The 25,338-nt window shown below is 43.6% G+C and overlaps 2 protein-coding genes across 2 annotated transcripts; both read right to left on the bottom strand.

Moving 5' to 3' along the window:
- Positions 1 to 1,214: 1,214 nt before the first annotated feature.
- Positions 1,215 to 4,087, bottom strand: LOC138771842 (keratin, type I cuticular Ha6-like). Its single transcript, XM_069951849.1, has 6 exons — positions 3,848 to 4,087; positions 3,656 to 3,738; positions 2,524 to 2,680; positions 2,254 to 2,415; positions 1,575 to 1,700; positions 1,215 to 1,451 (listed from the first exon to the last, which is right to left on the bottom strand). The coding sequence occupies exons 1-6, from the start codon at positions 4,085 to 4,087 to the stop codon at positions 1,215 to 1,217; spliced, it is 1,005 nt and encodes a 334-aa protein (XP_069807950.1).
- A 473-nt stretch (positions 4,088 to 4,560) lies between these two features.
- Positions 4,561 to 24,364, bottom strand: LOC138771841 (keratin, type I cytoskeletal 19-like). Its single transcript, XM_069951848.1, has 9 exons — positions 24,149 to 24,364; positions 23,986 to 24,068; positions 23,501 to 23,657; positions 23,260 to 23,421; positions 20,236 to 20,361; positions 19,326 to 19,546; positions 19,203 to 19,237; positions 5,235 to 5,327; positions 4,561 to 4,745 (listed from the first exon to the last, which is right to left on the bottom strand). Exons 1-9 carry the CDS (start codon positions 24,341 to 24,343, stop codon positions 4,561 to 4,563), a joined length of 1,257 nt encoding a protein of 418 aa, XP_069807949.1. The 5' UTR covers positions 24,344 to 24,364.
- Positions 24,365 to 25,338: the final 974 nt, after the last annotated feature.

Raw genomic sequence — 25,338 nt, 5'->3', positions numbered from 1 at the left:
TGTTCGTAGAACCAAATTGCTTGGCATTTGACTTCCTAAGGTGCTGAGGCTGCTGAGGGAGTCTTTGAAAATGTTTTCCAGGACTCCCTAGGCCTGCTTCTAACCTCTGCAGCCTCAGAGAGTCAAATGTCCGCTTAACACTACAGAAGATGGTTCCTAGTTTTGGGCTAAGTTGAACTTAGTTGAACTAAGTTTTGGGCTAAGTTGAACGTGAAACGGAACCGGACCGGCCGTTCTTTGAAAAGCCCATCCTGGATGGATGATCCAGGATAATCTTTCTGGCCGCAGAGTTTGATGCGGGCGCATCCGTGCACGCCCGCATCAGCACTCTCCACAGCATGCTATGCTATTAACTGAATACCGGCCACAGAAAATTGACATGTCAGTTGTTTGCTGCGTTGCTAGGGATCCGTATACCATATTTATACGCTCTGGCTGGGATCCCATAGACAGCAGTGTAACATATTTTTTCGTAATAATCATGGCCGTTGTTGCACTGTGCACTGTGTAGTGTGAACATAGCCTGAGATGGGATGGCAGATAGAAAAAGACCAGAATGTACATACAGAGGCGTAATGGAATTCCCATTTCTAAAATTATTAACCATTACAATAACTTACCATGTTTTCCACTTGACATGTGATGTTCGGAAACACTGTAAAGTAAATGAGACCATAACTCAAGACATGTAAAAGGCAACTAAAAAAATCTTACTACCATTATTTTATAAGTTCATTTTTCCTCGTTTTTGACTCAGAGTAAAAACTGACATATATTCGGATTCAGCGTTGTATCACCTTTCCAGCCATAATGGCAGCTTAAATAAAGTGACAGATTCTCCTTAAAGCTCAGGGTTTCAAATATAATTAAAGGGGTTGTCTAACTCACAGTACCAATGTTCACTTATATATTAATAAAGATGGAGCCTTCTGTACAACATAATACTTCTAAGAATAATGTGGCCAATCAATAAGAAGTGTGTAATACTTAAGTTCCCCTGTGGGGGCACTGCAGATAAATGTAATACTTTCTATTTTAACCACAGACTGTAAATGATTGCTTGAGGTCCAAGGAGTAGGACAACTTGTGATCAGCTAATCGTCAGGGGGTACATCTAACAAAAAAAGATTGTCCAACGCAGAAATATCCTTTAGCCGTGATAAAAAACTAAAAAAACTAAAGGGCATAACGCTGAATCATTAATGAGCAATAATTTAAAGATCTACATACTGGATATCATGGCCATCCAGAAGACGTTTGTAAGTGGCGATCTCCATCTCCAGGTGGGTTTTCTGGTCCATTAGGATTTTGTACTCGTGGTTCTGACGTTCTAGATCAGACCTGATCTGCGCCAACTGAGACTCCACATTGTTGATCATTGCTTGTAACTGGCCGATTTGGGAACTGAAGGTAGCTTGAGTCTCTGCCAAAGTGCTTTCCAGGGCTGATGTCTTATATGAAGATAACAAGCATGATAGAAAAGACAGAAAACAATGAAGAAGTTCAAAAATATTAGATTTTTTTGTTGGTTGTGGAGGCGGTCAACGAAAGGAAAATCAATAAACTGCTCTTACCATGCTTAGTTGGCTCTGCAGTTCAATCTCCAGGGTCTGGACGGTGCGTTTCAGTTCAATAACCTCAGTTTGGACAGATTGTAGTTGTTCAGAACCTGAAGTCACCTGACGGTTCAGTTCTTCACTCTGTTGATACAATAAACAATGTAAAAATTTGGATTACAATGTATAGCCATTGATTTTGAGGACCTGGTTTCAATGGTTTATTCACTAGAATAAAGGAGAACTTTTCATTGGCTGGAGTGCATCACATGGCTTCCAGCTTGCTCAGCCAATCAGGCGCATGCGCACAGCAGCCTTTTCCCTCCTGTTCACTGTTGTGGAAGACGCCTAAGAGGAAGAAGACCAGGCCCGCCTCCTGCTCTGATGACATCGACACAAGATGGCGCCCAGGAGAAGAGGCCGGGTCGGCAGTTATTTGGTATGCATAATTTATTTGTCTTCCGGGGGGAGGGGTGGGAAAGAGGGTAGAACAGGGCCAGATAGCTTATTTACACACATTACAAAGTTATATAACAAAGACAATTGCAGGAATTCTACTTTAAATTCATTTTGATATCAATTGGACAACCTCTTTTAACTTGCAGTCAAGGTGATCATGGGAAGTCAAGATCCCATGCAGATCTTCTGATTAGTCCTTGCCCGCACCATGCTTTCAAATATCATAAAATCACATTACCCTTTGCCTGAACATGTTCTCTGCATCTCTCAGGTTTCTCTCCATCAGATTCTCATATTCATCTCGGATTTCAGACAGGGCTCTATTCAAGTCGATCGATGGGGCAGCATTCAATTCAACATTAATTCTGGCTCCAAGTTGAGCACGGAGAACGTTCACTTCCTAAGGCACAAGATATAGTTATACAGACTTATAATAACCTAAGTCAATCAAAAAGTATCTGACTCCATTTTATATGGATTTCGCCTATGTTCAACACATATATGGTACCTCCTCATGATTTCTCTTCATCTCCTGTAATTCTTCTTGGAGGTTTTGAACTTGCATTTGGAGATCACAAATGTCTCGGTTAAGTTCTTCCAGGACCCTACGTAGGGCATTTACATCAGCTTCCGCATTATTGCGCATGCTGAGCTCCATCGCATACCTGGAGAGTACATCAGAGACATAGTTACTCCAGCCAGCAAAATTAGGCAAGAGAAAGTGCTCATTTGAGAGAGTCTAAATCCCTGTACACCTCCATGACATCTACTCTTAATAGGGTGTATGGACAAAGAGTGTCCTAAAGTAATAAGACTTGAATGCCTTCCCACCTACCCATGTAAAAAATTATTGTTTTCCCTTCACCTGTGACCCCAGTTCTTATGCATAGTATACCACCAATCAGTAGAACAAGCAGAGAGAAGCACTCAAATAAGGTCTTCTTTCAGCCACAGACTGATTCTATAAAAAGTCTATTGAACCCATCTACTGTGGCAAGGAGATAGATGAAGAGAGAAGCGTTCAACTGAGTGCTTCTTTAACTCACTCTAGTGACTGTTATGGGTCTTAACACCCAGTCCCTGGGCAATCAAAACTTTTGCCATGTCTCTATATGTTAAAATTTTAAAGGGGAACTATCAGCAAGTTTGACAAATCTAACCTGCTAATAGCTCCCTATTGCGTACGGGGCACCAAGAGGAAGGTATGTCTCTTACTTTCCTCCTCGGCACCATTCCGGTGCTATTAGCAGTATAATTATAATTCGTTAGGAGCACTGCCCCGCCCCCATTGCGCAAGGAAGGAGTGGGTCAGCTCACGCAATGGAGGCAGGGCAGTGCTCCTAACGGTGCTCCGGACCAAGGATTACACTGCTAACAGCACGGGAACGGCACAGAGGAGGAAAGTCATACCTTCCTCCTCTGCACCCTGTGCGCAATAGGTGGCTATGAGCAGGTTAGATTTCTCCAACTTGCTGATAGTACCCCTTTAAATGGCAGAAACAAGGTGGTATGTTTGACAACCTGGGGGCTGAGTACCACCCAGAAAGTCAAAGAAATCATAAACCACCTCTTTAGGTCCTTTAGTATAACACACCTTTGTGTTTTAATATACAAAAATGTATAATAGTAAGAGCATATACTTGTCCTGGAAGTCATCAGCAGCCAATCTAGCATTGTCAATCTGGAGAATGATCCTTGCATTTTCCAAGGTTGTTCCAGCGATCTGTAATACACATTACCTTTTGTTGGTACTTTGACCATTAAACTTAATAGTAAATTTATCAAAAGGTTATTAAGTAACATGTAAAACTATATAATATATCTTCTGTTACCTGGTTCTGCAGTTCCGAGATCATCCTAAAGTACTGGCTAGAGTCAGGCAGAGAACTGGGGGCATTGTTAACATACCACTCACAGATCTTACGCTCCAGTTGGGCATTCTCCTGTTCAAGGGCACTGACTTTGTCCAAGTAGGAAGATAAGCGCTCGTTCAATATCTGCATGGTTTGTTTTTCATTAATACTGAGTAGACCATCATTCTTCCAACCACCATGGCCTCCTGAGTTGCTCATGTGTGACTGATGATGATGGCCTCCATAATGGCTGCTAGAAGGGTGCTTGGAAAACGAGAATGCTTTACAGCTTGATCCACTATGGTGACTTATAGATTTGAGGTGGCTTCCATGATGTGATATATTTGCACTTCCATGGTGGACTTTATGTGAGCCTCCATGGTGGGACATATGAGAGCTTCCATGGTGGATTTTATGGGAGCTTCCTAGATGGGACATATGAGATTTATGGAATTTTCCATGATGATTTAAATGGGATCCTCCTGAGTGGTGGGACAAATGAGAGCTTCCATGATGGGTTCCTCCTGAGTGGTGGGACAAATGAGAGCTTCCATGATGGGTTCCCCCTGAGTGGTGGGACAAATGAGAGCTTCCATGATGGGTTCCTCCTGAGTGGTGGGACAAATGAGAGCTTCCATGTTGGGTTCCTCCTGAGTGGTGGGACAGATGAGAGCTTCCATGATGGGTTCCTCCTAAATGGTGGGACAAATGAGAGCTTCCATGATGGGTTCCTCCTGAGTGGTGGGGCAGATGAGAGCTTCCATGATTAAGCAAATGGGATCCTCCATGGTGAGAGAAATGGGAACCTCCATGATGAGCTGTAGAAACATGTCTAAACATTTTGGAGTGGCTTCCTGTGTTGCTCCCTTTATGGCCTCTAAATGAAGAATAACAGTGGCTAATGGTATGCTTCATGCTGATGGAAATAAAGGAAGGAGTGGGCAGGGAACAAAGAACAACTTACTAGACTCAAGTCGGCAAATGAAGTAAACTACAACCTTCCCCGCCTTTCTCTTTATATATTGAGCTTAAGGCGTTGTAGAAATCTGTCTTACTTTATGTGATTTTTTCCGCGTCTTATTAGTGTTCGAGTTTGTTGAGTATTAATTGTTGGGATGAACAGCTGGAGCACATGTTTTTATGGTGTTTATTACAGAGTGGAGAAAGGTGGAGGGATTCTCGCACATAACCTATGATGCTGTACATCACACATTTCCACACCCCTATTTATTTCAAGTTGTGGCAACATCTGAGCAGGACATTTATAGACAAAGCATCAATGACCTTTTATGATCCGTGAGTAAAGCAATGGTGTATATTACCACCAGCTACTCCTGTAATGAATAGCAAAACCCTATTCCCTGACCATTTATTTCATTGTCTACGCATGGGCTGTTAGACACTTTTACTGCAAACTGAATTAGCTTATCATTCACAGAGGCACAATAATCTTTAGGCACTATTAAGTGAAAAACAAGCAAAATAATTACAGTCTCTATATTAGGTACATGGCTTCTCTCATCTTTTGTTGAGATGTCACAGTGAGGTCTTAACTAAATACTATAGGAGCAGATTATGTAACTGATTAAAGTGCAGTTACATCCAGTGACACGCAGGTGATGTGTTCTTTTATTGGAGTTTTTCACTTTTTCTTTCAGACCTTCTTCCTTCCACAACCTCTTCCAGCATCAACTTGTGCCCCAAATGGTAATTATTTCCCATAATAGTAATAGGGCCCTCTTCCCCCAAAACAGTAACACCACCCACCCCATCAGTGAGCCTCTGGGACGGAGGGAAGAATACTCCCACCATGTAATTTTTCCCTAAGACAAAAAGGTCTAAGCATGGAAGACTCTACCTTTCCCTTTGTATCTGGAAGGCCCAAGGAGCTACACAACAGCATTCTCAAAAATCGAAGATTTGTTGGCTGTCAAAGTCTGCTTCTAAGTTTCAGCTCCCTTGAGAAATATGGCTTTGAGGGAACTCAGGGCTTTTTCTTTGGCTATAAGAATATCCTGCTTGCTAAATCCTGAAGAGGAACATGCTTTACACCCCCCCCCCCCTCCCCTGATGCTGTATTAATACTGCAGTCTTATTGTCTGTGTGACTTAGAAAATTGGAGAGATGTTTCAAGAAATTTAGAGCACTCCAGACTGCAAGAAGCCCCCTGTAATTCGACAATCTGGACTGAACTGCTAGGTGAGACAGACCGATAAGGTAGGCTAGAATATTTGACTCATGCTAAGGCCTTTCCCCCCTTTTAGATTCTTAGGACAAATGGTCTAGCATGTCCTAAGTGAAAGAGCAGATATAGAGAAAAGGAGATGGATGTGATACAGCTGGTGTTCTATCACAACATGAGAATAGTCACAGGACATAGATATAACATAGGACTAGAGATGAGCGAACTGGGTTCGGGTTCGAGTCCATCCGAACCCGAACGATTGACATTTGATTAGTGGCGGCTGCTGAACTTGGATAAAGCTCTAAGGTTGTCTGGAAAACATGGATACAGCCAATGACTATATCCATGTTTTCCACATAGCCTTAGAGCTTTATCCAACTTCAGCAGCCCCCGCTAATCAAATGCCGAAAGTTCAGGCTCGGATGGACTCGAGCATGCTCCAGGTTCGCTCATCTCTATATAGGACCCTTTTAAGGAGAGTTGCTAGAAACACTCTTTTGGCAAATAATTGGCCCATTTTTAAGTGTTAGCAATCAGCCAAGGCTTCAAAATCTCCCAGGGGATGTGCGGCCGATAGAAATTAATTAAAATGGCTGCACAAACAATACAGTGTTCGTGTTACTTGTCTGCTGATCTCTTGGCACTCACTTGTGTCCTTGCGTGGCCCCATATCAGGCTGTGTAAAAGGTCCCTTAGATAAAAGACTGCCCCCAAACCCAGTGTGGGGACATTGTAGTTTTTCATGTAATTTGCATTGATACAGACATTACGTGACACTTTGTTAGCACACAGATAAACCATGTAGACTGAGAGAATAAATATGCACTCACCGCTTTTATTTTCCATTTCATAGTAATAATTTCAACTATTTGCTCAGGTCTGTTATATAAAATTTAAAGGAAATAAAAAGAGGCCAAAGCTCACAGGCCGAGCTAACAGGTCAAGGCAAACAGTGGCAGCAGGCATCAGCAAAACTCATGATGGTGATAAGAAAGCCCCATATTTATCCTCTTGACCCCCAGAACCCATACTACCAGGTCTGGATGCTGAGAGCCTGAAAAACAGAATCTGCTGTTTACAAACAAACTTCCTGCCCCAACATTATATAAGGAGGGAAGGATCTCCAGGTCAGGACACCGATTTATTTCTTGGATTGGTTTTCCAAGAAAGTTTTTATAAGCACCTTGTAATGTACTGGACATGGGCAGTACTAGGGAAAGTCACTGCCTTGTGAAGAACATAACTTTACCTGGTTATATGAACTGCATAATTCTTATTACAAGTGGTAGGTTAGTTCTGTTTGTTTATTAACCCCTTAACGACATCGGGCGTAAACTTACGCCCTCGCGCCCTGGTACCTGGTTAACACCCCCCGTGCTTACGATCGCCGCTATAGGCTGATCAATTCAGATCAGCCAATAGCGGCGATCGGAACCTTTCCGGGTCATCGGTGACCTGATGACCCGGAAAAAAATGGCGGTCGGTGCTGTCCGAGGACGGCACCGACCGCCATTACTGTAAAAAGTAATGGTGGTCACCGTGCCACCGGCCCGATCGTCGGCTTCCTCCGTGACGTCACGTTCGGCTTCTCTCGGCTATTTTCGGCTCCAGCGTCGGCTTTTTCCGTATTTTGCGCTCTGCTGCCCTCTAGCGGCTGATATGTGTAATACACTTATCAGCAGCTACAGGGATGTTCAGAATGTAGAAAAAGTTTTTTTTTTTTTTCAAATTTTTTTTTTTCTATTTTCCGCACCCTATCGCTGCTGAGTGTTGATCAGCATTGCACGAAAGTGTGCTGCTAATCAGCAACTCCTCCTTTTTGGCGTAGGGTGTTTTTTTTCTATATTCTACTGCCACGGTCTGCTTATAAGTGCCGCACATAAGTGCAGCATTTATCAGCAACTCCTTTGTTGACGTAGGTTTTTTTTTTATACTTACTGTAAAAAAACACGTAAAAAACACTACATTACACCACACTACATTGAATAAAGTTTGACACTACACCACTACATACCCCATATACCAATCCCCGTATAAAGATGGCCCCTGGCGTGTTTTCGGCGTCAGAGGGATACGTTATTATTGCCTCCGACACCGAAACAGCCAGTGAGAATGAATGGGAGGGATCCTTCTTTCCTTCATTCATCCTCATCATCCTCATCATCCAGTGACATGTCTGGGGGGTAGTGTAGCGTACGCTGCCCCCCAGACACGTCTTTTCCGCCAGTACCGTCCCAATAAGAGATGACGGTATGGAGTGAAATTCTACAAACTCTGTGAAAGTACCTCAGGTTACACTTACAGATTTAGGGTACGTGCACACTGCGGAATGGCGAAGGATAACCCTTCGTGCATTCCGCAGCTGGCACCCACCGGCGGACTGATGCGGGCGTGCGTCTCCGCCCGTGTCATAGACTCCATTCTATGCACAGGCGGATTCCATCGTCCGTCCAAAGAATGAACACGTTGGACGGAGAGTGGAATCCGCCCATGCATAGAATGGAGTCTATGACACGTGTGGAGACGTGAGCCTGAATCAGTCCGCCGGCGGGTGCCAACTGCGGAATGCACGAAGGGTTATCTGTCGCGATTCCGCAGTGTGCACGTACCCTTAGAGTGTATGTAGGAAGGGACACCCGAATGCAGCCCCCAGATGCCCCCTCCCCCCCCATCCTCGGAACAAGTGGGAAGATCGTCCGGGAACTGATCTTCCCACTGCTGGATAAAGGTTACCACCTGTACGGGGATAACTTTTATACCAGCACCCCCTCTTCCGGTCCCTCGCTGCCTGAGCTACTGTAGCTTGCGGCACGATCCGAAAATATCAGAAGCAGTAATAGCGCCCTAATATTTAGCAGCCATGGAGCGGACCCAGCGCTTTTGGGTATGTGGGACCCCGTATCGCACCAGGACAACATTTTCCAGGTGACGTCCCCCACATTGGAGAACGGGAGACCCCAGAAGAAGTGCAGAGTGTGGCGTAACAGGGGGATCAGGAAGGACACCATTTACCAGTGTGACACCTGTCCTGATCACCCCGGCCTCTGCATACTGGATCGCTCCAAGGCGCACCACAGGTCACTGGAGTTCTACATTATCTAAATTCTGTCCCTTATTCCTATTTCAGGGGTCACGTTGATCCGGGGATTATTCTGATCGCCATTATGGAGTCGGGAAGGAATTTTCCCCTGTGATGAGACTACTGTCGTCTGCCTCACCAAGGGTTTTTGCCTTCCTCTGGATCAACACAGGTTGAGTTTGATGGACACCTGTCATTTTCAACCTTATAAACTAATAATTGGCCTAATACCCCCAAATAAATTAGAATTGTCCCTTTTCCCCAGCTAAATAGGTATGGCCGCCATTCCCATTAGAGGATGCCATGATGCAATTACAAAGCCTCTGTGCGGCCAGGACAGTAAAAAACCCCCCACAAGTGACCCCATTCTGGAAACTACACCCGATAAGGAATCTAACAAGGGGGGCAGCGGGGATATGGCCCCCTGGTGACGGCCACATTTGGGACGTGAAAATGAAAAAAATTGTATTTTTTATTTTCTCGGCACATGTTTTACGTAAGTGCCAGTCACCAGTGGGGTTCATATGCTCACTGCACCCCTTGTTAGATTCCTTATGGGGTGTAGTTTCCAGAATGCGGTCACTTGTCGGGGGTTTCTACTGTCCTGGCAGCACAGGAGCTTTGTAATTGCGACATGGCCTCCATCCTCCATTCCAGCCTCTAAATGGCGCTCTGTCCCTTTGGTGGCTTGCCCTGTGCCCATATAGCACATTATGCCCACATGTGGGGTATTTTCGTACTCAGGGGAAACTACCCTACACGTTTTGTGTTCATTTTCTTTTTTAACCCCTTGTGGAAATGGAAAAAAATCAAGGCTAGACCAACATTTAGTGTAATTTTTGTAAAATTTTTATTCTAAATCATTAATCTTGTCATGATTTTTTCATTTTCACAAGGGGTTAAAAGATTTTAAAAAAAACATTTAATGTGTAGCGCAATTTCCCCTGAGTACGGAAATACCCCACATGTGTACATAAAGCGCCATTCGGGTGCAGGGTAAGCCTCCGAAGGGACGGAGCGCCATTTGGTTTTTGAAGGCTGGATTTGGATAGAATGGATTTCGAAGGGGCCATGTTGCATTCAAAAGGCCCCTGTGTTGCCAAGACAGTTGAAACCCCCCACAAGTGACCCCATTATGGAAACTGCACCCCTCAAGGAATGTAACAAGGGGTGTAGTGAGCATATGGACCCCACTGGTGACGGGCACAAATGTGGAACAATGTGGCGTGAAAATGAAATATTACATTTTTTTCACTATAATGTTGGTTTAGCCTTGAATTTATCATTTTCACAAGGGGTTAAAAGAGGGAAAAAAACACAAAATGTGTAGAGCAATTTCCCCCGAGTCCGTAAATACCCCACATGTGGACATAAAGCGCCATGTGGGCGCAGGGCAAGCCTCCCAAGGGAAGGAGCTCCATTTGGATTTTGGAGGTTGGATTTGGCTAGAATGGATGATGAACGCCATGTCGCATTTACAGAGCCCTCGTGCTGCCAAAACACTGGAAACCCCCCACAAGTGACCCCATTCTGGAAACTGCACCCCTCAGAGAATCTAACAAGGGGTGCAGTGAGGATATGGACCCCTTGATGACAGGCACATTTGTGCCATGAAAGTGAAAAAATGAAATTTTTTACTTTTACGTCACATTGTTCCACATTTGTGCCCGTCACCAGTGGGGTCCATATGCTCACTGCCCCCCCTTGTTAGATTCCTTGAGGGGTGTAGTTTCCAGAATGGGGTCACTTGTGGGGGGTTTCCAGTGTCTTGGCAGCACGAAGGCTCTGTAAATGCGACATGGCCCTTGAAATCCTTTTCAGTGAAATTCAGCTTCCAAAAGCCAATTGGCGCTCCTTCCCTTTGGAGGCTCGTCCTGCGCCCCCTTGGCACTTTATCGCCACATGTGGGGTATTTCCGTACTCGGGAGAAACTGCGCTACACATTTTGTGTCTTTTTTTGCCTCTTATCCCTTTAAGAAAATGAAAAATTGAAGGCTAGAACAACGTTTTAGTGTAAAAAATAAATTTTTCTTTTTTCACGCCATATTGTTCGGAAAATCTGTGAAGCACCTGTGGGGTCCAGATGCTCACCGCACCCCTTGTTACATTCCTTGAGGGGTGTAGTTTTCTAAATGGTGTCCCTTTAGGGGTGTTTTTTAGGTTTTGGCACCCCAGAGCCTCTGCCAACCTGAAGTGGTACAGTCAAAAATGACCAAATATAACGGAGGCGTTGAAATTCACTAGGCGCTCCTTTATATCTGAGGCTTGTGGTTGCGTCAAATAGCGCAATAGGGTCACATATGGGGTATTTCTATAAACTGCAGAAACGGGACAATAATTATTGGGGTGCATTTCTCTGGTAATAGGTTTATAATTATGAAAAATATTGGATTACAATAAAATCTCTGCACAGAAAATTAAAATTTTCAAATTCCTTACACACTTAGCTTTTATTTCTGTGACTCCCCTAAAGGGTTAAAACACTTTCTGGATGTGCTTTTGCAGAGTTTGGGGGGTGCAGTTTCTAAAATGGGGTGCTTTGTGGGGCTTTCTAACATACAGGCCCCTCAAATACACTTTAAACCTGAACAGGTCCCTAAAAATATCTGATTTTGAAATTTTACAGAAAATTTGAAAATTTGCTGCTAATGTTTTAAGCTTCCTATTGTCTAAAAAAAATGAAAGATAGTTTAAAAAATGCCGCCAACATAAAGTAGACATGTTGCTAATGCTATTTAATATATAATTTATGTGGTATAACCACTTTCTGTATACGCAAAAAAGTTTCAAAGTTGGAAAAATGCATTTTTTCACATTTTTTCACATTATTTGTTTTTTTTTCATAAAGATTTGTTATGAGTATCGACCCCAATTTACCAGAAATGTAAAGTACAATATGTCACGAGAAAACAATCTCAGAATCAGCCGGATAGGTAAAAGCATCCCGAAGTTATTAATGAATAAAGTGACACTGGTCATATTCATAAAATTTGTCTCTGTCATTAAGGCCATTTCAGGCTCTGTCCTTAAGGGGTTAATCATGTCTCCTGCCGTACACTTTTTCAAAGAGAGACAAAGCCCCTGTCATGGCTGCGGCAGTGAGCCATACCATAGGCCGCCTCCGCACCCGCTCCTCTAGTGTTCCCCTCACTCCTGTCTACACTGCTGCACCTCACCTGCCACTGCAAGCTAGCCAAACCAGGAGTAGCCACTTGCCACAGGAAGCCCAACTTGCCTTGTGGCAGGCTCTGATGAAGACCATTGGCCCCATAGACCCCACTCCCGTGATTGTTGTGGGCCAGCGGATTCACATCTCCAACCATTACAGCTCTTTGCACTTTCTGCACATATGTGCCTAGCTAACACAGCAGCAGCAATTCCTGGGCTTTGAACCTACCCTTCTCCTCTGGGTCCTGGCTTCTCTCAGATTGATGTATGCAATGGAAGCAGCTCCCTCTGCTGGCTAGGAGGAGAGCCTGTGCCATTACAACCTGTTCAGGTATTTTCTTCAGTTGTCAGAAAATTAGGGCAAATAGGTGCTGGTGAGCAGTGGCGGATTAAAAGTACCCTGGGCCTGGGCTGTCCACCCAACCTGCCCCCCCCCCCAGTCAATTCACCCACATTATATTCCGCTACTGCCCCATCCCCCACGCTGTCCCCAATAAACATTGCCTGCCTCCCCTCCCTGCTGGCCCCAATAAACATAATGTTTGGTCCCTTGCTGCTACCCCCAGTAAGCATTGCCCACCCCACCTCCACTGCCCCCAATAAACATATTGCCACTTGTTCCCCCGCTGTTGCCCCCAATAAACATATTGCCACCTCACCTGGTCCCCTGATGTTGCCCCCCCCCCCCCAAGGTCACAGCAGCACAGAGGATGTCAGGAGAAGAGGGTGCTGATCTTATAGGGGAGGTCGCAGGTTCCCAAAGCATAGAGGATGTCAGGAGAGGAGGGTGCTGATCTAATAGGAGAGGTCCCAGCAGCACAGAGGATGTCAGGAGAGGAGGGGACTGATCTTATAGGAGAGGTCACAGCAGCACAGAGGATGTCAGGAGAGGAGGGGGCTGGTCTATAGGGGAGGTCACAGCAGCACAGAGGATGTCAGGAGAGGAGGATGCTGATCTTATAGGGGAGGTCGCAGGTTCCCACAGCATAGAGGATGTTAGAAGAGGAGGGTGCTGATCTTATAGGAGAGGTCAAAGCAGCACCGAGGATGTCAGGAGAGGAGGGTGCTGGTCTATAGGGGAGGTCACAGCAGCACAGAGGATGTCAGGAGAGGAGGGGGCTGATCAATAGGGGAGGTCCGAGCAGCACAGAGGATGTCAGGAGAAGAGGGTGCTGATCTATAGGAGAGGTCAGAGCAGCACAGAGGATGTCAGGAGAGAAGGGTGCTGATCTTATAGGGGAGGTCCCAGCAGCACAGAGGATGTCAGGAGAGGAGGGTGCTGATCTATAGGGGAGGTCCCAGCAGCACAGAGGATGTCAGGAGAAGAGGGTGCTGGTCTTATAGGGGAGGTCGCAGCGCCCAGCAGCACAGAGGATGTCAGGAGAGGAGGGTGCTGATTTATAGGGGAGGTCCCAGCAGCACAGAGGATGTCAGGAGAGGAGGCTGCTAATCCTATAGGAGATGGTCCCACTTTATAGATGGTCTCCCTCTTCCCCCCCTTATAGATGGTCCCCCCTCTTTCCCCCCTTATAGAAGGTCCCCCTCTTTCCTTCCTTATAGATGGTCCCCCTCTTCCCCCCCTTATAGATGGTCCCCCTCTTCCCCCCCTTATAGATGGTCCCCCTCTTCCCCCCCTTATAGATGGTCCCCCTCTCCCCCTTATAGATGGTCCCCCTCTTTCCCCCCCTTATAGATGGCCCCCCTCTTTCCCCCCTTATAGATGGTCCCTCTTTCCCCCCTTATAGATGTTCCCCCTCTTTCCCCCCTTATAGATGGTCTCCCTCTTTCCCCCCTTATAGATGGTCCCTCTTTCCCCCTCTATAGATGGTCCCTCCCTTCCCCCCCTCTATAGATGGTCCCCCTCTTTCCCCCCTTATAGTGGTCCCCCTCTCCCCCCCCCCTTATAGATGGTCCCCCTCTTCCCCCCCCATATAGATGGTCCCCCTCTTCCCCCCTTATAGATGGTCCCCCTCTTTCCCCCCTCCCTTATAGATGGTCCCCCTCTTCCCCCCCCTATAGATGGTCCCCCTCTTTCCCCCCTTATAGATGGTCCCCCTCTTTCCCCCCTCCCTTATAGATGGTCCCCCTCTTTCCCCCCTCCCTTATAGATGGTCCCCCTCTTTCCCCCCTCCCTTATAGATGGTCCCCCTCTTTCCCCCCTTATAGATGGTCCCCCTCTTCTCCCCTTTATAGATGCCCCCCCAGTCAGTAAATAACACAAAAATAACAAAATACAACTCACCTACCCTGCATTCCCCCGTCAATCTTCTCTCCTTCTGCAGTCTCCGGCTGATGCGCAGCTGCCGGGGGTATCACGTCCTCTCCCCGGCAGCACGCACATCACACAGCTCCTAGTGCCGCCTGGGCCCTGACTTCCGGTACAGAGAGCGTCAGTACCGGAAGTCAGGGCACTAGGCGTACAGGGAGCTGTGTGATGCGCGCGCTGCCGGGGAGAGGACGGGACACCCCCGGAAGCCGCGCATCAGCCGGAGACTCTTGTGACCGCAAGCGAAACAATGCTTGAGGTCACAAGAGTGCAGTGGCGAGGGGAAGGGGGCCTCCCGGGCGGCATTATAATGTGGGCAGCGCGGCATGGGCCCCCCCGGAGCCTCGGGCCCCGGGCGGCCGCCCAAACCGCCTACATTATAATCCGCCACTGCTGGTGAGTATACATTAAAGGGTATTTAAAGGAGACCTTTCACCTCAGCAACCAGGGCAGAGCCCCCCCGACCCCCGATAGAGCCCCAGATACAAACACCCTCCTGCAAGTCCCACTCCAAAAGCATCTGGGACTTTACCTGGGGGTCGCACTGGCTCTGCCCCAGGTACCGGGGTGAAAGGTCTCCTTTAATCTCTTAAGGGCCGAGGTAATTTTCATTTTTGCACTTTATTTTTTCCTACTTGTGTTTAAAAGGCCATACTGCTTTCATTTTTTCACCTAAAGACCATATTATTATTTTTTTTTAAAAAAGCTATTTTTGAAATTTCATTTTTTTTTTACACCTTTTGTCGTGCGGTAAAACTGGCATGTTATTAATGTTCCTCAAGTCACAATTACAACGTTAGGCTCTGTATATAGCTTTTACTTTACTTTACTACTTAAATTAAAAAAATTTATAGATGTTGCTATGTTGTTTCAATCCTTTTTTCAATCCTTTTTTCCTTTCAATTACTTTTTTCGTCTATGGGGCTATTTGAGGTGTCACTTTTTGCACAATCATCTGTACTTTTTAGTGGTACCTTGCTTCTGTATATGCAACTTTTTGGTCACATTTTATTTATGTGACCAAAAATCATAAATTTTTCACCTTTTACGCTTATGCTGTTTTCCATGCAAAGTCAATAATGGAGTCATTTTAATAGTTTAGTCGATTCTACAGGCGGTAATAGCAAATATGTTTATTATTTTCGTTTATACATTTTATCTAATGAATAGGAAAAGGAGGGGGACTTAAACATTTATTATGGAGTGGATTTATTTATAATTTTAAAAACATTTTTTTTTTTTTTTAACCTTTTTTAGTCTCCCTAAGGGACTCCTATGAGCAATAGCATGATTGCTCATAGGGATCAATACAGTACATATGTACTGCATTGATCCATGGAATCTGCACTCGATTCCTTTAGCCTGCTGCAGACAGGCTGAAGCAAACTTTTTATGTCAGGCAGCCCGGGGGACATCACAGAGGTCCCCAGTTGCCTAAAGAATTGATTGGCTCCCTGCAATCTCACTGTGTGGACCAGATCTGGGCCACTGAACACCATTGCAGCTAACTAAATGCTGCTGTTGGTTTTGACATCTCAGATCTATTGAAGTGAATGGAGCTTAGTTGCAGACCACACCTGAACTGGAGACAAGAGTGGTGCTTTCTCTGGAAGAAAGTGGCCATGTTTTTCTAATACTGGATAACCCTTTATTAGCTTGCACGGCCCGATCAGCCGATTGCAGCCCATAGGACACCATGTATAGAGTGAGTTCATGTCCTGAGCTCACTGTATACACTGATACCCATCACCACTCTAATCTCTTACAACCATGTAAATGTACCATAAGGTACATCGCTTTGTGGTTACATTTACATGAATATAGTGGTGGTTGCACTGGGATGACTTTCCCACAGTCCCGTCGCTCTCACCCACGACGCTGGTCCATTCTCAAGAACCAGCCAACCCACGGTGCCGGTCTATTCATGTAAAAACACAAAACGATGTACCTAGTGGTACATTCGCTTTAAGGAATGTCAACATGGGAGTAATATATGAAGACAACAATTGAATGAAACGTATGAAAGATGTTTATTAAGGTACACATAAAAGGAAAAATAAGATAAACAACATTGTAGTAAACATAAAGTCCAAATCCATCAAATAGATCCTGTGCCACTAATATACACAGTAAAGTAATATAAAAATAAGACATAGATGAGACAAGTCCATTTGTTATTATTATTATTATTTTATTTTTTATTCATTTATAAAGCGCCCTTAATTCCAGAGCGCTATACAATAGATAGGGTTAACATGAAGGCACATGGGGGAAGAGGACCCTGCGCGAGGGCTTACAATCTATAAGGTACGGGGAGAGAAACAGGAGGTAAAGTGCAGCCAGTCAAGTGTGATGACTTTAAAGCAACTAGGGACACAGCTTTAGTGGGTACAAACGTAACAGGAGCTATTGCATAAGGTGGTCCCAAGGTCCCTCTGCTGCATAAAGTATATGGGGACTATGGTACATACTTTGCATTGGGGAGAATAGAAGGTTGAACAGTCAGGTTGACCGTACAAATGAGTTGCCCTAACTCACTGATTTTGGCCAATGTCTGTTGGGATATCCCAGTTCTTCCCTAATGGCAGATGTTTTGAATGGAGCTAGGCCACCTCCAGATGTGTCTTGTAGGAGTTTATTGTGAGCAGTGGGGAATTCAGATGCGGGAGTGCACTGATGTGCTCGCATCTGAATTCAATGGCAGTAAAGATTGTCCAGCCCGTACTGCAGTACCGGCCGGGATGATCTTTTCTGACACCAGTCGTTCCGTGACCCGGAAGGGTCACGGAACTGCCGTTGCCGTACAAAGTGGGGACATAGCCTGATTTTATATAGGGAATCAGGAGTGAAAGCCTTTAAATTAGTGGCAGTGCTAGATTATTGCAACCTTGGCTCCTGGTAATTTCAATAGGAGCCGAAACCGCAGTATGGTAGCTCTGCCACTATGAGCATGGCCCCGTTCTCCTTTTGATCTGGAAGCCAAACAGCTTATAGGCAGGGGTGCTGTGTGTCTTCCTGTGGATAGGATTCATTAATTTTTCAATAAAATAAATCTACTGTTTATTGGTGACTTAAGTAGGAGGCTGATGGGAGTGCCAACATGCCAGGGTATTTAGATACAGCGTTAAGGAACTCAACATGGGCTTATTCCCACGTCCCATATTTTACGGATGATAGGGAAGCCCTGTAATGGAGTGTTTTCCTGCCCAGCATGATGTATCAATATCATGGCAGGAGTGGGGAAACTGTTCTGTTATGACAGAGCCGCGTAGATTCAAACAGGTTTCCTGCTCCCAGCATGATATTGATACATAATGGCGGGCAGGGAAACACTACATTAAAGGCCTTCCCCATCCTTAGCATCCATAAAATATGGGAAGTGGTAATAAGACCAAGTGAAGTAAGCCTAGCCATCACAGCTGTTGGTAAACTATCCTAAGTGAAATGAGGACACAGGATGAATAACCTGCTTTGTAGCATTCAACAAATAAAAAATAGGTATAAAAGGAAAGACAAATGCACTGGATGAATACAAAATAATTGATTGAGTTCATGTCTAAGGGATTGAAATTGTGGAGATTTGCCTGCAGACATGCCTGGTTGTGGTCATCTATAAAGGATTAGGACTTGCCATGAAGAGGTTCTGCTAAAAAAAAGATAAAAGTCAATGATATTACATCATATTATTACCAAAGAAAAATAATTTTTAGCTATGGCTCCTATATATAATTTATAATTCCTGATCTGTACAAGTCTGCTGATGTCAATGATGGCGATGAATGCAGAAGGCATATGACCTCTGACAGCAGCAACGCATGCATGGACCGGGAAGGTGGTATGAGCGTTCAGGCCGGTAGCACAGAATATTCATACAGAAGAGGGAGGAGGGGGAAGAAGAAGTGGTAAGGTATGCCAGAGAGCAGCACAAGGGCTACACCATGACTGTTTTTTGACTTCTTATTACAGTAGAAGAATTGATATTAAGAGTCATCAACTCCAGAGACAAAGGTAACACACTTACTAGTGTAATACCCCTGCACACTCTCAGCATCTTGGGTCAGGTCAAGGTGCTGCCAGATTTCCTTTAAATAGCTGTTTATTTTTCCAATGTCCACTGTGACTAACTAGAATCTGAATTTTTAAAAAAACATGTAGGTATTTAAGCCAATGGTCTATACAAAAGATGGGGAGCCTCTGGCCCTCCAACTGTTGCCAAACTATGTTTCCCATCATGCCTATCCAGGCATGATAGGAAATGTAGTTTGCAACTGCTGGAGCGCTGAGGCTTATTCATCCCTGGTCTATACTATGTGAGCAGGCCATAAGTCAATGAGCAAGCCATAAGTCAATGAGCAGGCCATAAGTCTATGAATACAATTGCCTATAATGAAACTAAAAATTGGTACATTTCTACCTAGAAAAGTTAGTTAGTTAATAGTTAGTTAGTTAGTTAGTTAATAGTCTTAAACTCTATCAAACCCAATGATCTTAATGCTGTTGATGTTACTCTAATAACCAGCTATAAGTTTAAGTACAACAGGTGGACAGCCGCAGGTTAGAGATCCTTAAGTCGGTAAGGTATTGATGGTTACAGTGTATCATAACAAAATAGCAAATTATAGAAATAATGACTTACTCTCTTTGTATTCAATGCCTTGATGAGCTGGGACACTGTATGGGGATAGAAATTTTACAATATAATTACAAAAAGTATTATATTGGTTATGGAAACACCATTGATGACCATTGTTTTACATACTGTATGTCATGTCCATCCAGCAGTTGTTTGTATGTAGCGATCTCCATCTCCAGGTGGGTCTTCTGGTCCATGAGCAACTTGTATTCATAATTGTGACGTTCTAGATCAGAACGTACCTGGCCAAGTTGCGACTCAATGTTATCTATCATTGCTTGTAATTGGGCAAGCTGGGAACCAAAGGTGGATTCGGTTTCTGCCAAAGTGTTCTCCAGAGCTGATTTCTATAGTAAGGAAATGTACTGTTTAGATGGATGTTACATCATTGTTAGCACTAGTGTTGAGTGCGTACTAAAAATGCATTTTTCAATGCTCAAGTGCTTGACTCGAGTAACTAACCCCATTGAAAAGAATGGAAGACTGGAGCATTTAACCATGTGCCCTCTGCTCGGCAAAGCAGAGGGTGCCTAGTTAACCTAAAATCTTACAAAGTGACAGTCTGGCCCCCAGGGGATGGAGTTAACCCCCTTGCCCTTGGTTGCCAGACTGTGCCCTGGGGGGGGGGGGGGGGTATTATACTTACCGCTTTGGTCTTCTATCTATGTTCACTATGGGCACTCAGCCAATCATCAGCTGAGGAGGAAAACCCTTGTAGCCACTGATAGGCTGAGCGGAGACTCCACTCAGCCAGTTAGTGGCCGAGGCAGAACACAGAGGTGTCTGCTGATTGGCTAAGCGGTAATAATAAAAATAGAGGATAGAAGACCGGAGCGGTAAACATAATTCCCCCATGGGTTTAATGCTTTCAACAAGGTTTATGTATACAAAGCACCCTTATGCTCAAATGGGCACCATGCTCAACCAAGCATGCTCGCTCAACACTAGTCAGCACCTTATTCCATGAATCAAGCAGAGTCAGCATTAGTTTCTAACATTATATCTTTTATGTTCTATATGTAGTAAATTCTCATACCATGCTCAGTTGACTTTGAAACTCGATTTCCAGGGTCTGCGCGGAGCGTTTTAGGTCAATAAGGTCATTACTAACTGATTCCAGTTGTTCAGCACCAGAGGACACTTCGCTGTTCAGTTCTTCACTCTGTAAGGAGAGTAAGGTTCTAAAGTTATTTAACTTAAGCAAAGTTACCACATCTGCAGGATCTGGTCATAACTTATCTATAGACATAAAATATTAGCCAAAAAGTGTTAGCCAAATCTATGAGTCTACAAACACTCACTGATTGATAGCTAGTTTTTGAATGGCTATCAGGGCTCATGCACACAACTAATCTGTATGCTTTCACCAAAAAAAACTAATGTAAAAAAAAAAAAAAAAAAAAGAAATTTTTTGCACAATGTTTTAACATTTTTGGCATAAAGCAAAAGATAAATCTTTGCTCAAATAAGTGATTGCTTAACAATTTGCAACACTTTTAAACAAAAACCATCAATAAAAAACAAGCTAAATTTGTATTGTGCCTGTATGAGTCTCCATATTTTCAACTGGAATCCATTAGAATACCTTATTAAAAAGTCATGCATGTGAGCATGGCAGCCTTTTGGGTGTGTGAGTGTAATGTGAAGGAATAGGGAGAAAGAAGAGGCAAGAAAAGAAAAAATAAACACTGGGATGCAGGGGGCAAGTATTTTTTAACATCTCTTTCAAGTCAAAATCGGATAAAGACCACCCCACACCTGCTGGTGGGTATTGTGTCCTTTAGGCAAGAATACAAGGTTGGTATTGCAATTTAATGTGAAAGAATGAATAAAAATATATAAAAAAAAAATATGGGAGTGGTTTTGCTTTCTTGTCCTCTCTTAAAGGAAAATTATTAGCAAGTTAGAAGCATCTAACCTTTTGATATATCCCTATAGTGCACGGGGTGCTGGGGATGAAGGTAAGTTTACTAATTTCCACTTTTGTGCCATTTTTGTGTACTCTATAGTTTAAGCCATATTATCATGGGGCTGTTTGGTGCACTGGGGGTGGGGCTTACACCTTCCGATCCACCCTGGCATCTAATGAATATTAGGGCAGCGCTCTACCCTCATGTCACTCCAACGCTCATCACTGCAGTGCCAGATAAATATCCATTAGAAAGCTGTGCTTACATTGCTGAGACAAGGAAGTGGTAGTGAGATTACTGGGGGAGTATGGAGAAGTAAGAATAGGGGGGGGGGGAGATTTATTAAACATGGCGTACAGTGAAACTGGCTCAGTTGCCCCTAGCAACCAATCAGATTCCACCTTTCATTTTCCAAAGAGTCTGTGAGGAATGAAATGTGGAATCTGATTGGTTGCTAGGGGCGACTGAGCCAGTTTCACTTTACACCATGTTTGATAAATCTTTATCATTTTCTATACAACTTTAAAGGGAGTACCCCTTTAACCCCTAGACGACCTAGGACGTGCCGTTACGTCCTGGAAGTCTGTCCCTAGACGACCCTTGTCGTACAGGTACGTCCTGAGCTATGAAGCATGCTCCGGAGCGGAGCGCGCTTCATAGCAGGTGGGGGCCGGCTGCAATCAGCAGCCGACACCTCGCCGGTAATGACACGCTGCAGCGATCGCACTGCAGCGTGACTTTAAGTGTAAGTGACAGGGGGAGTCCCCTGTCACTTACCGATTAGGACCCTCGCAGTCACACTGACCGATCGGACCAATTGGCGCTCTGGTCACTTAGCATGCACAGGCAGGCTCAATCAGCTGAGTGCCGATAACACTGATCAATGCTATGCCTATGGCATAGCAATGATCAGTGTAAAAATCAAACTAATGTATGTACAAGTCCCCCAAAGGGACAACCCCTCCCCCAATAAAAGTCTAAATCACCCCCCTTTCCAATTATATAAATAAAACATAAAAATAAGTAAATAAATAAAGATATAATATACTGTAGCGTGCGTAATTGTCCGATCTATTAAAATATAACAAGCATCATTGCGAATGACGAATGGCGTACACGAAAAGAGGGAAAAAAGTGCGCGGATTACAGATTCTATGTTACATTATATATAAAAAAAAAATTATAAAAAGTGATCAAAACGTCCGATTTTCACAAATATGGTATTACTGAAAAAACTAGAGATCATGGCGGAAAAAATGACACCCCATACAGCCCCATAGGTGAAAAAATAAAACCATTATAAGCGTCACAATAGGCCCATTTTATTAATATTTAATTGCCAAAAAAAAAAGGATTTCATTAAAAAAAAAAAAATAACATTAGAGAATCTGTGTAACCTGCATATGGTTGTGTTCGGACTGACCTATAAAATAATGGTATCATGTCGCTTTTACTATATAGTGCATTACGTAGACACAGGAACCCCCCAAACGTTCCCATATTGCATTTTTTTTTTTACGATTTCACCTATTTATATCTTCATAAATAATATATTTGGGATTTCTTCATACATGTTATGGTAAAATGAAAGACGCCATTACAAAGTACAACTATTCCTGTAACAAATAAGCCCTTACACGGCCTTGTAGATAGAAAACTGAAAGTTCTGGAGCTCTTAGAAGGGGAGGAGGGAAAAACGAAAGCACAAAGATCAAAATTTGCGCGGTCCACTGGGTCATTTTGGGCCTGGTCCTCAGAAGGTTAAAGCTACTCTTAGTACTTTGGAGTAATAGGATTGTTGACAGCAAGACCAACCATAATAGATATTGTAAAGAAAATATTTTGTCTGGACACTTGGGAAGACGGAAAGCTTTAACCAAAATTTTGTAAAGTTCTACCTTGGGGATGGAATTATTTTTATGGATATGTAAAATCATTTTGAATGCAAGAAAATTTAGTTTCGAATATGGAAAATAAAAATCAGAGGCATAAACAGAAACAGTAGGGCCCATATGCATTCCATGATATGAATCTATATATGAATCAGTAGCTCGGCAGTATGCATTGACTGTAGGTGACTTCATGTTATAAGAAGTTATTTGGGACAGTCCATTTAACATGTTTTTACAAAAGGATTATTCAGATCTTACCCTTGCAAGGAATATGCTCTCCACCTCTCTGAGGTTTCTTTCCATCAGGTTCTCATATTGCTCTCTAACCTCAGACAGAACTTTGTTTAGATCTATAGACGGAGCAGCATCTACTTCCACATTCACTCTAGCACCTAGTTGGGTCCTCAGAGAGTTTACCTCCTGAAATAAAAATAAAAATACAATATATATTGAGCACTGCTTTAAATTTGCAATTTCTCACTACGATGTCTTATTTTACCTCTTCATGGTTGCTTTTCAATTGGTGGAGCTCCTCTTGAAGGCATCGCACTTGTATCTCCAAGTCTTGCCTTTGCATGTTGAGCTCTTCTAGGGCTCTTCGAAGGCTGCCAACATCTGCTTCCACGCTACGTCTTGAGTTGAACTCCATCTCATATCTGTATAAGGGTTAAACTTTAAACTTAAAGTCTAACAATTCCTGTGTCACATTCAGATCTGAGATGCTTTTACTTAAAAGGATTGTCGGTATTTAAAAAAAACAAACAAACAAACATTTTTTAAAGGACTGTAGTTAATAAAGTGGTCTCCTCAATTGGGACAGTTGGGTGGAAAAGAAAGTAGAAAGTATTTAAAGGTACACAGATTTTAATTGACACTTTGTAAACCGAGTAATCAGCTACTTTTTGGGGACCCTTCTTACAAAAAGAAAAAAAAATACATTCAAATGGATTCTAATGGAATGGATTGCAAAAAATATAGGCTTACTTGTTTCTCAAGTCATCTGCTGCCAGCTGTGCATTGTCTATTTGCAGGACGATACGTGCATTATCCACATTGGTGGAAACTATCTGAAAGTAATACACAATGGTTCGTCATCAAATCGATAGAGCACAAATCTTATCTTGAAGAGTATAGTTTATGTCTTTACCTCATTTTGGAGATCTTGGATTGTCCTAAAGTATTGGCTGGAATCAGGCAAAGTAGTGGGCGCATTGTTGGCATACCACTCACAGATCTTTTTCTCCAATTGGGTGTTCTCCTGCTCCAAAGAATGGACTTTATCTAGATAGGATGATAGTCTCTGGTTCAGATGTTGCATGGTTTCCTTCTCATTGATGCTCATCAGACCAGTATTCTTCCAGTCGTGATGGCCTCCAGAGATTTTTAAAAGATTTCCATGACTATGGCCACCATGGACATTTCCAATACTATGACCATGACCCGAAGAGCGAGAAGAAAAAGATATCCTTATAGCTCTTCTATGAACATTGGAATCTTTGTAGTAACCACCATGATGTGACAAGGAGGAGCTCTTCAGGTGGTCTTTATGGAGATCAGGGTAGAGAGATGAGGTGCTGCTAGAGGCTTTAGCATGATGACCTCCAGTAAAACAAATCAGAGACCTAGAAGAAGAGTGGCTGACACCGTGGCTCATTGTTTTCTATGTTCTCGCACCTTTCTGCAAGAGACTGGAAATTGTTGCTTGTTCGATGAGCGCACAACACACGCATCTGTACTGAACTCCTATTTATATGAACAAGGGCAAATGGCATTAGGACAGTTTATAGGCATTTTCTGTGCATCATATGTCTTTCATGTTTGTCAGCTCTAGAAGCCAGCAACCGAAATAAGGTCTAATTAATGGGATTAGTGAATCGGTTGAATAGAGTATTAAGCCATGTCGCAGACATCAGAGGGGTATAGTCACCACACCTTGTCACTAGCTTTGTTTTAATTATAACTCATCCATTACAATACACTAAATATTAGCAAAAACACACAAGAACCAAAAATCATTTATATAACAAGTAAAATATAATAGATCTAGTACTAGAAAGCACTCTTTCTACGTAAAAGCCCTTAAAGGGTTTTTAAGGGAAATACTTTTTCTGTGCAATGGGCTCAGAATGGTCCATGGCCATGTCACACAGCGTAAATTTCCTATTAATCACAGCCGTTGTTGCCGATTTGCAACAACGGTTGTGATTAATAGGAAATTTATATTGTGCTGCTGTCTATGGAATCACGGCCAGAGTGTATACACATAGGGGGACATGTATTAAAAGGCGTAAATGCCTAATTTTAGGCACAGATGGGGCAAATCGGCTTAAAAATATT

Source organism: Dendropsophus ebraccatus, chromosome 14 (genome assembly GCF_027789765.1).
Source record: "Dendropsophus ebraccatus isolate aDenEbr1 chromosome 14, aDenEbr1.pat, whole genome shotgun sequence".
NCBI classification, from domain to species: domain Eukaryota; kingdom Metazoa; phylum Chordata; class Amphibia; order Anura; family Hylidae; genus Dendropsophus; species Dendropsophus ebraccatus.
Note: the sequence above shows the minus strand (reverse complement) of the source record. Positions and strands in the feature narration are given on the sequence as shown.

Coding starts and splice junctions, on each gene's coding strand:
- LOC138771841 (XM_069951848.1), bottom strand. CDS start 24,343: ATGAGCATCAATGAGAAGGAAACCATGCAACATCTGAACCAGAGACTA. Junction 23,658..23,985: donor GCAGATGACTTGAGAAACAA/GTAAGCCTATAT, acceptor ACCCTTATACAG/ATATGAGATGGAGTTCAACT. Junction 5,328..19,202: donor AGGCATTGAATACAAAGAGA/GTAAGTCATTAT, acceptor TTCACTTAATAG/TGCCTAAAGATTATTGTGCC.
- LOC138771842 (XM_069951849.1), bottom strand. CDS start 4,087: ATGAGCAACTCAGGAGGCCATGGTGGTTGGAAGAATGATGGTCTACTC. Junction 2,416..2,523: donor TGAAGAGAAATCATGAGGAG/GTACCATATATG, acceptor CTTGTGCCTTAG/GAAGTGAACGTTCTCCGTGC. Junction 1,452..1,574: donor TGCAGAGCCAACTAAGCATG/GTAAGAGCAGTT, acceptor TCTTCATATAAG/ACATCAGCCCTGGAAAGCAC.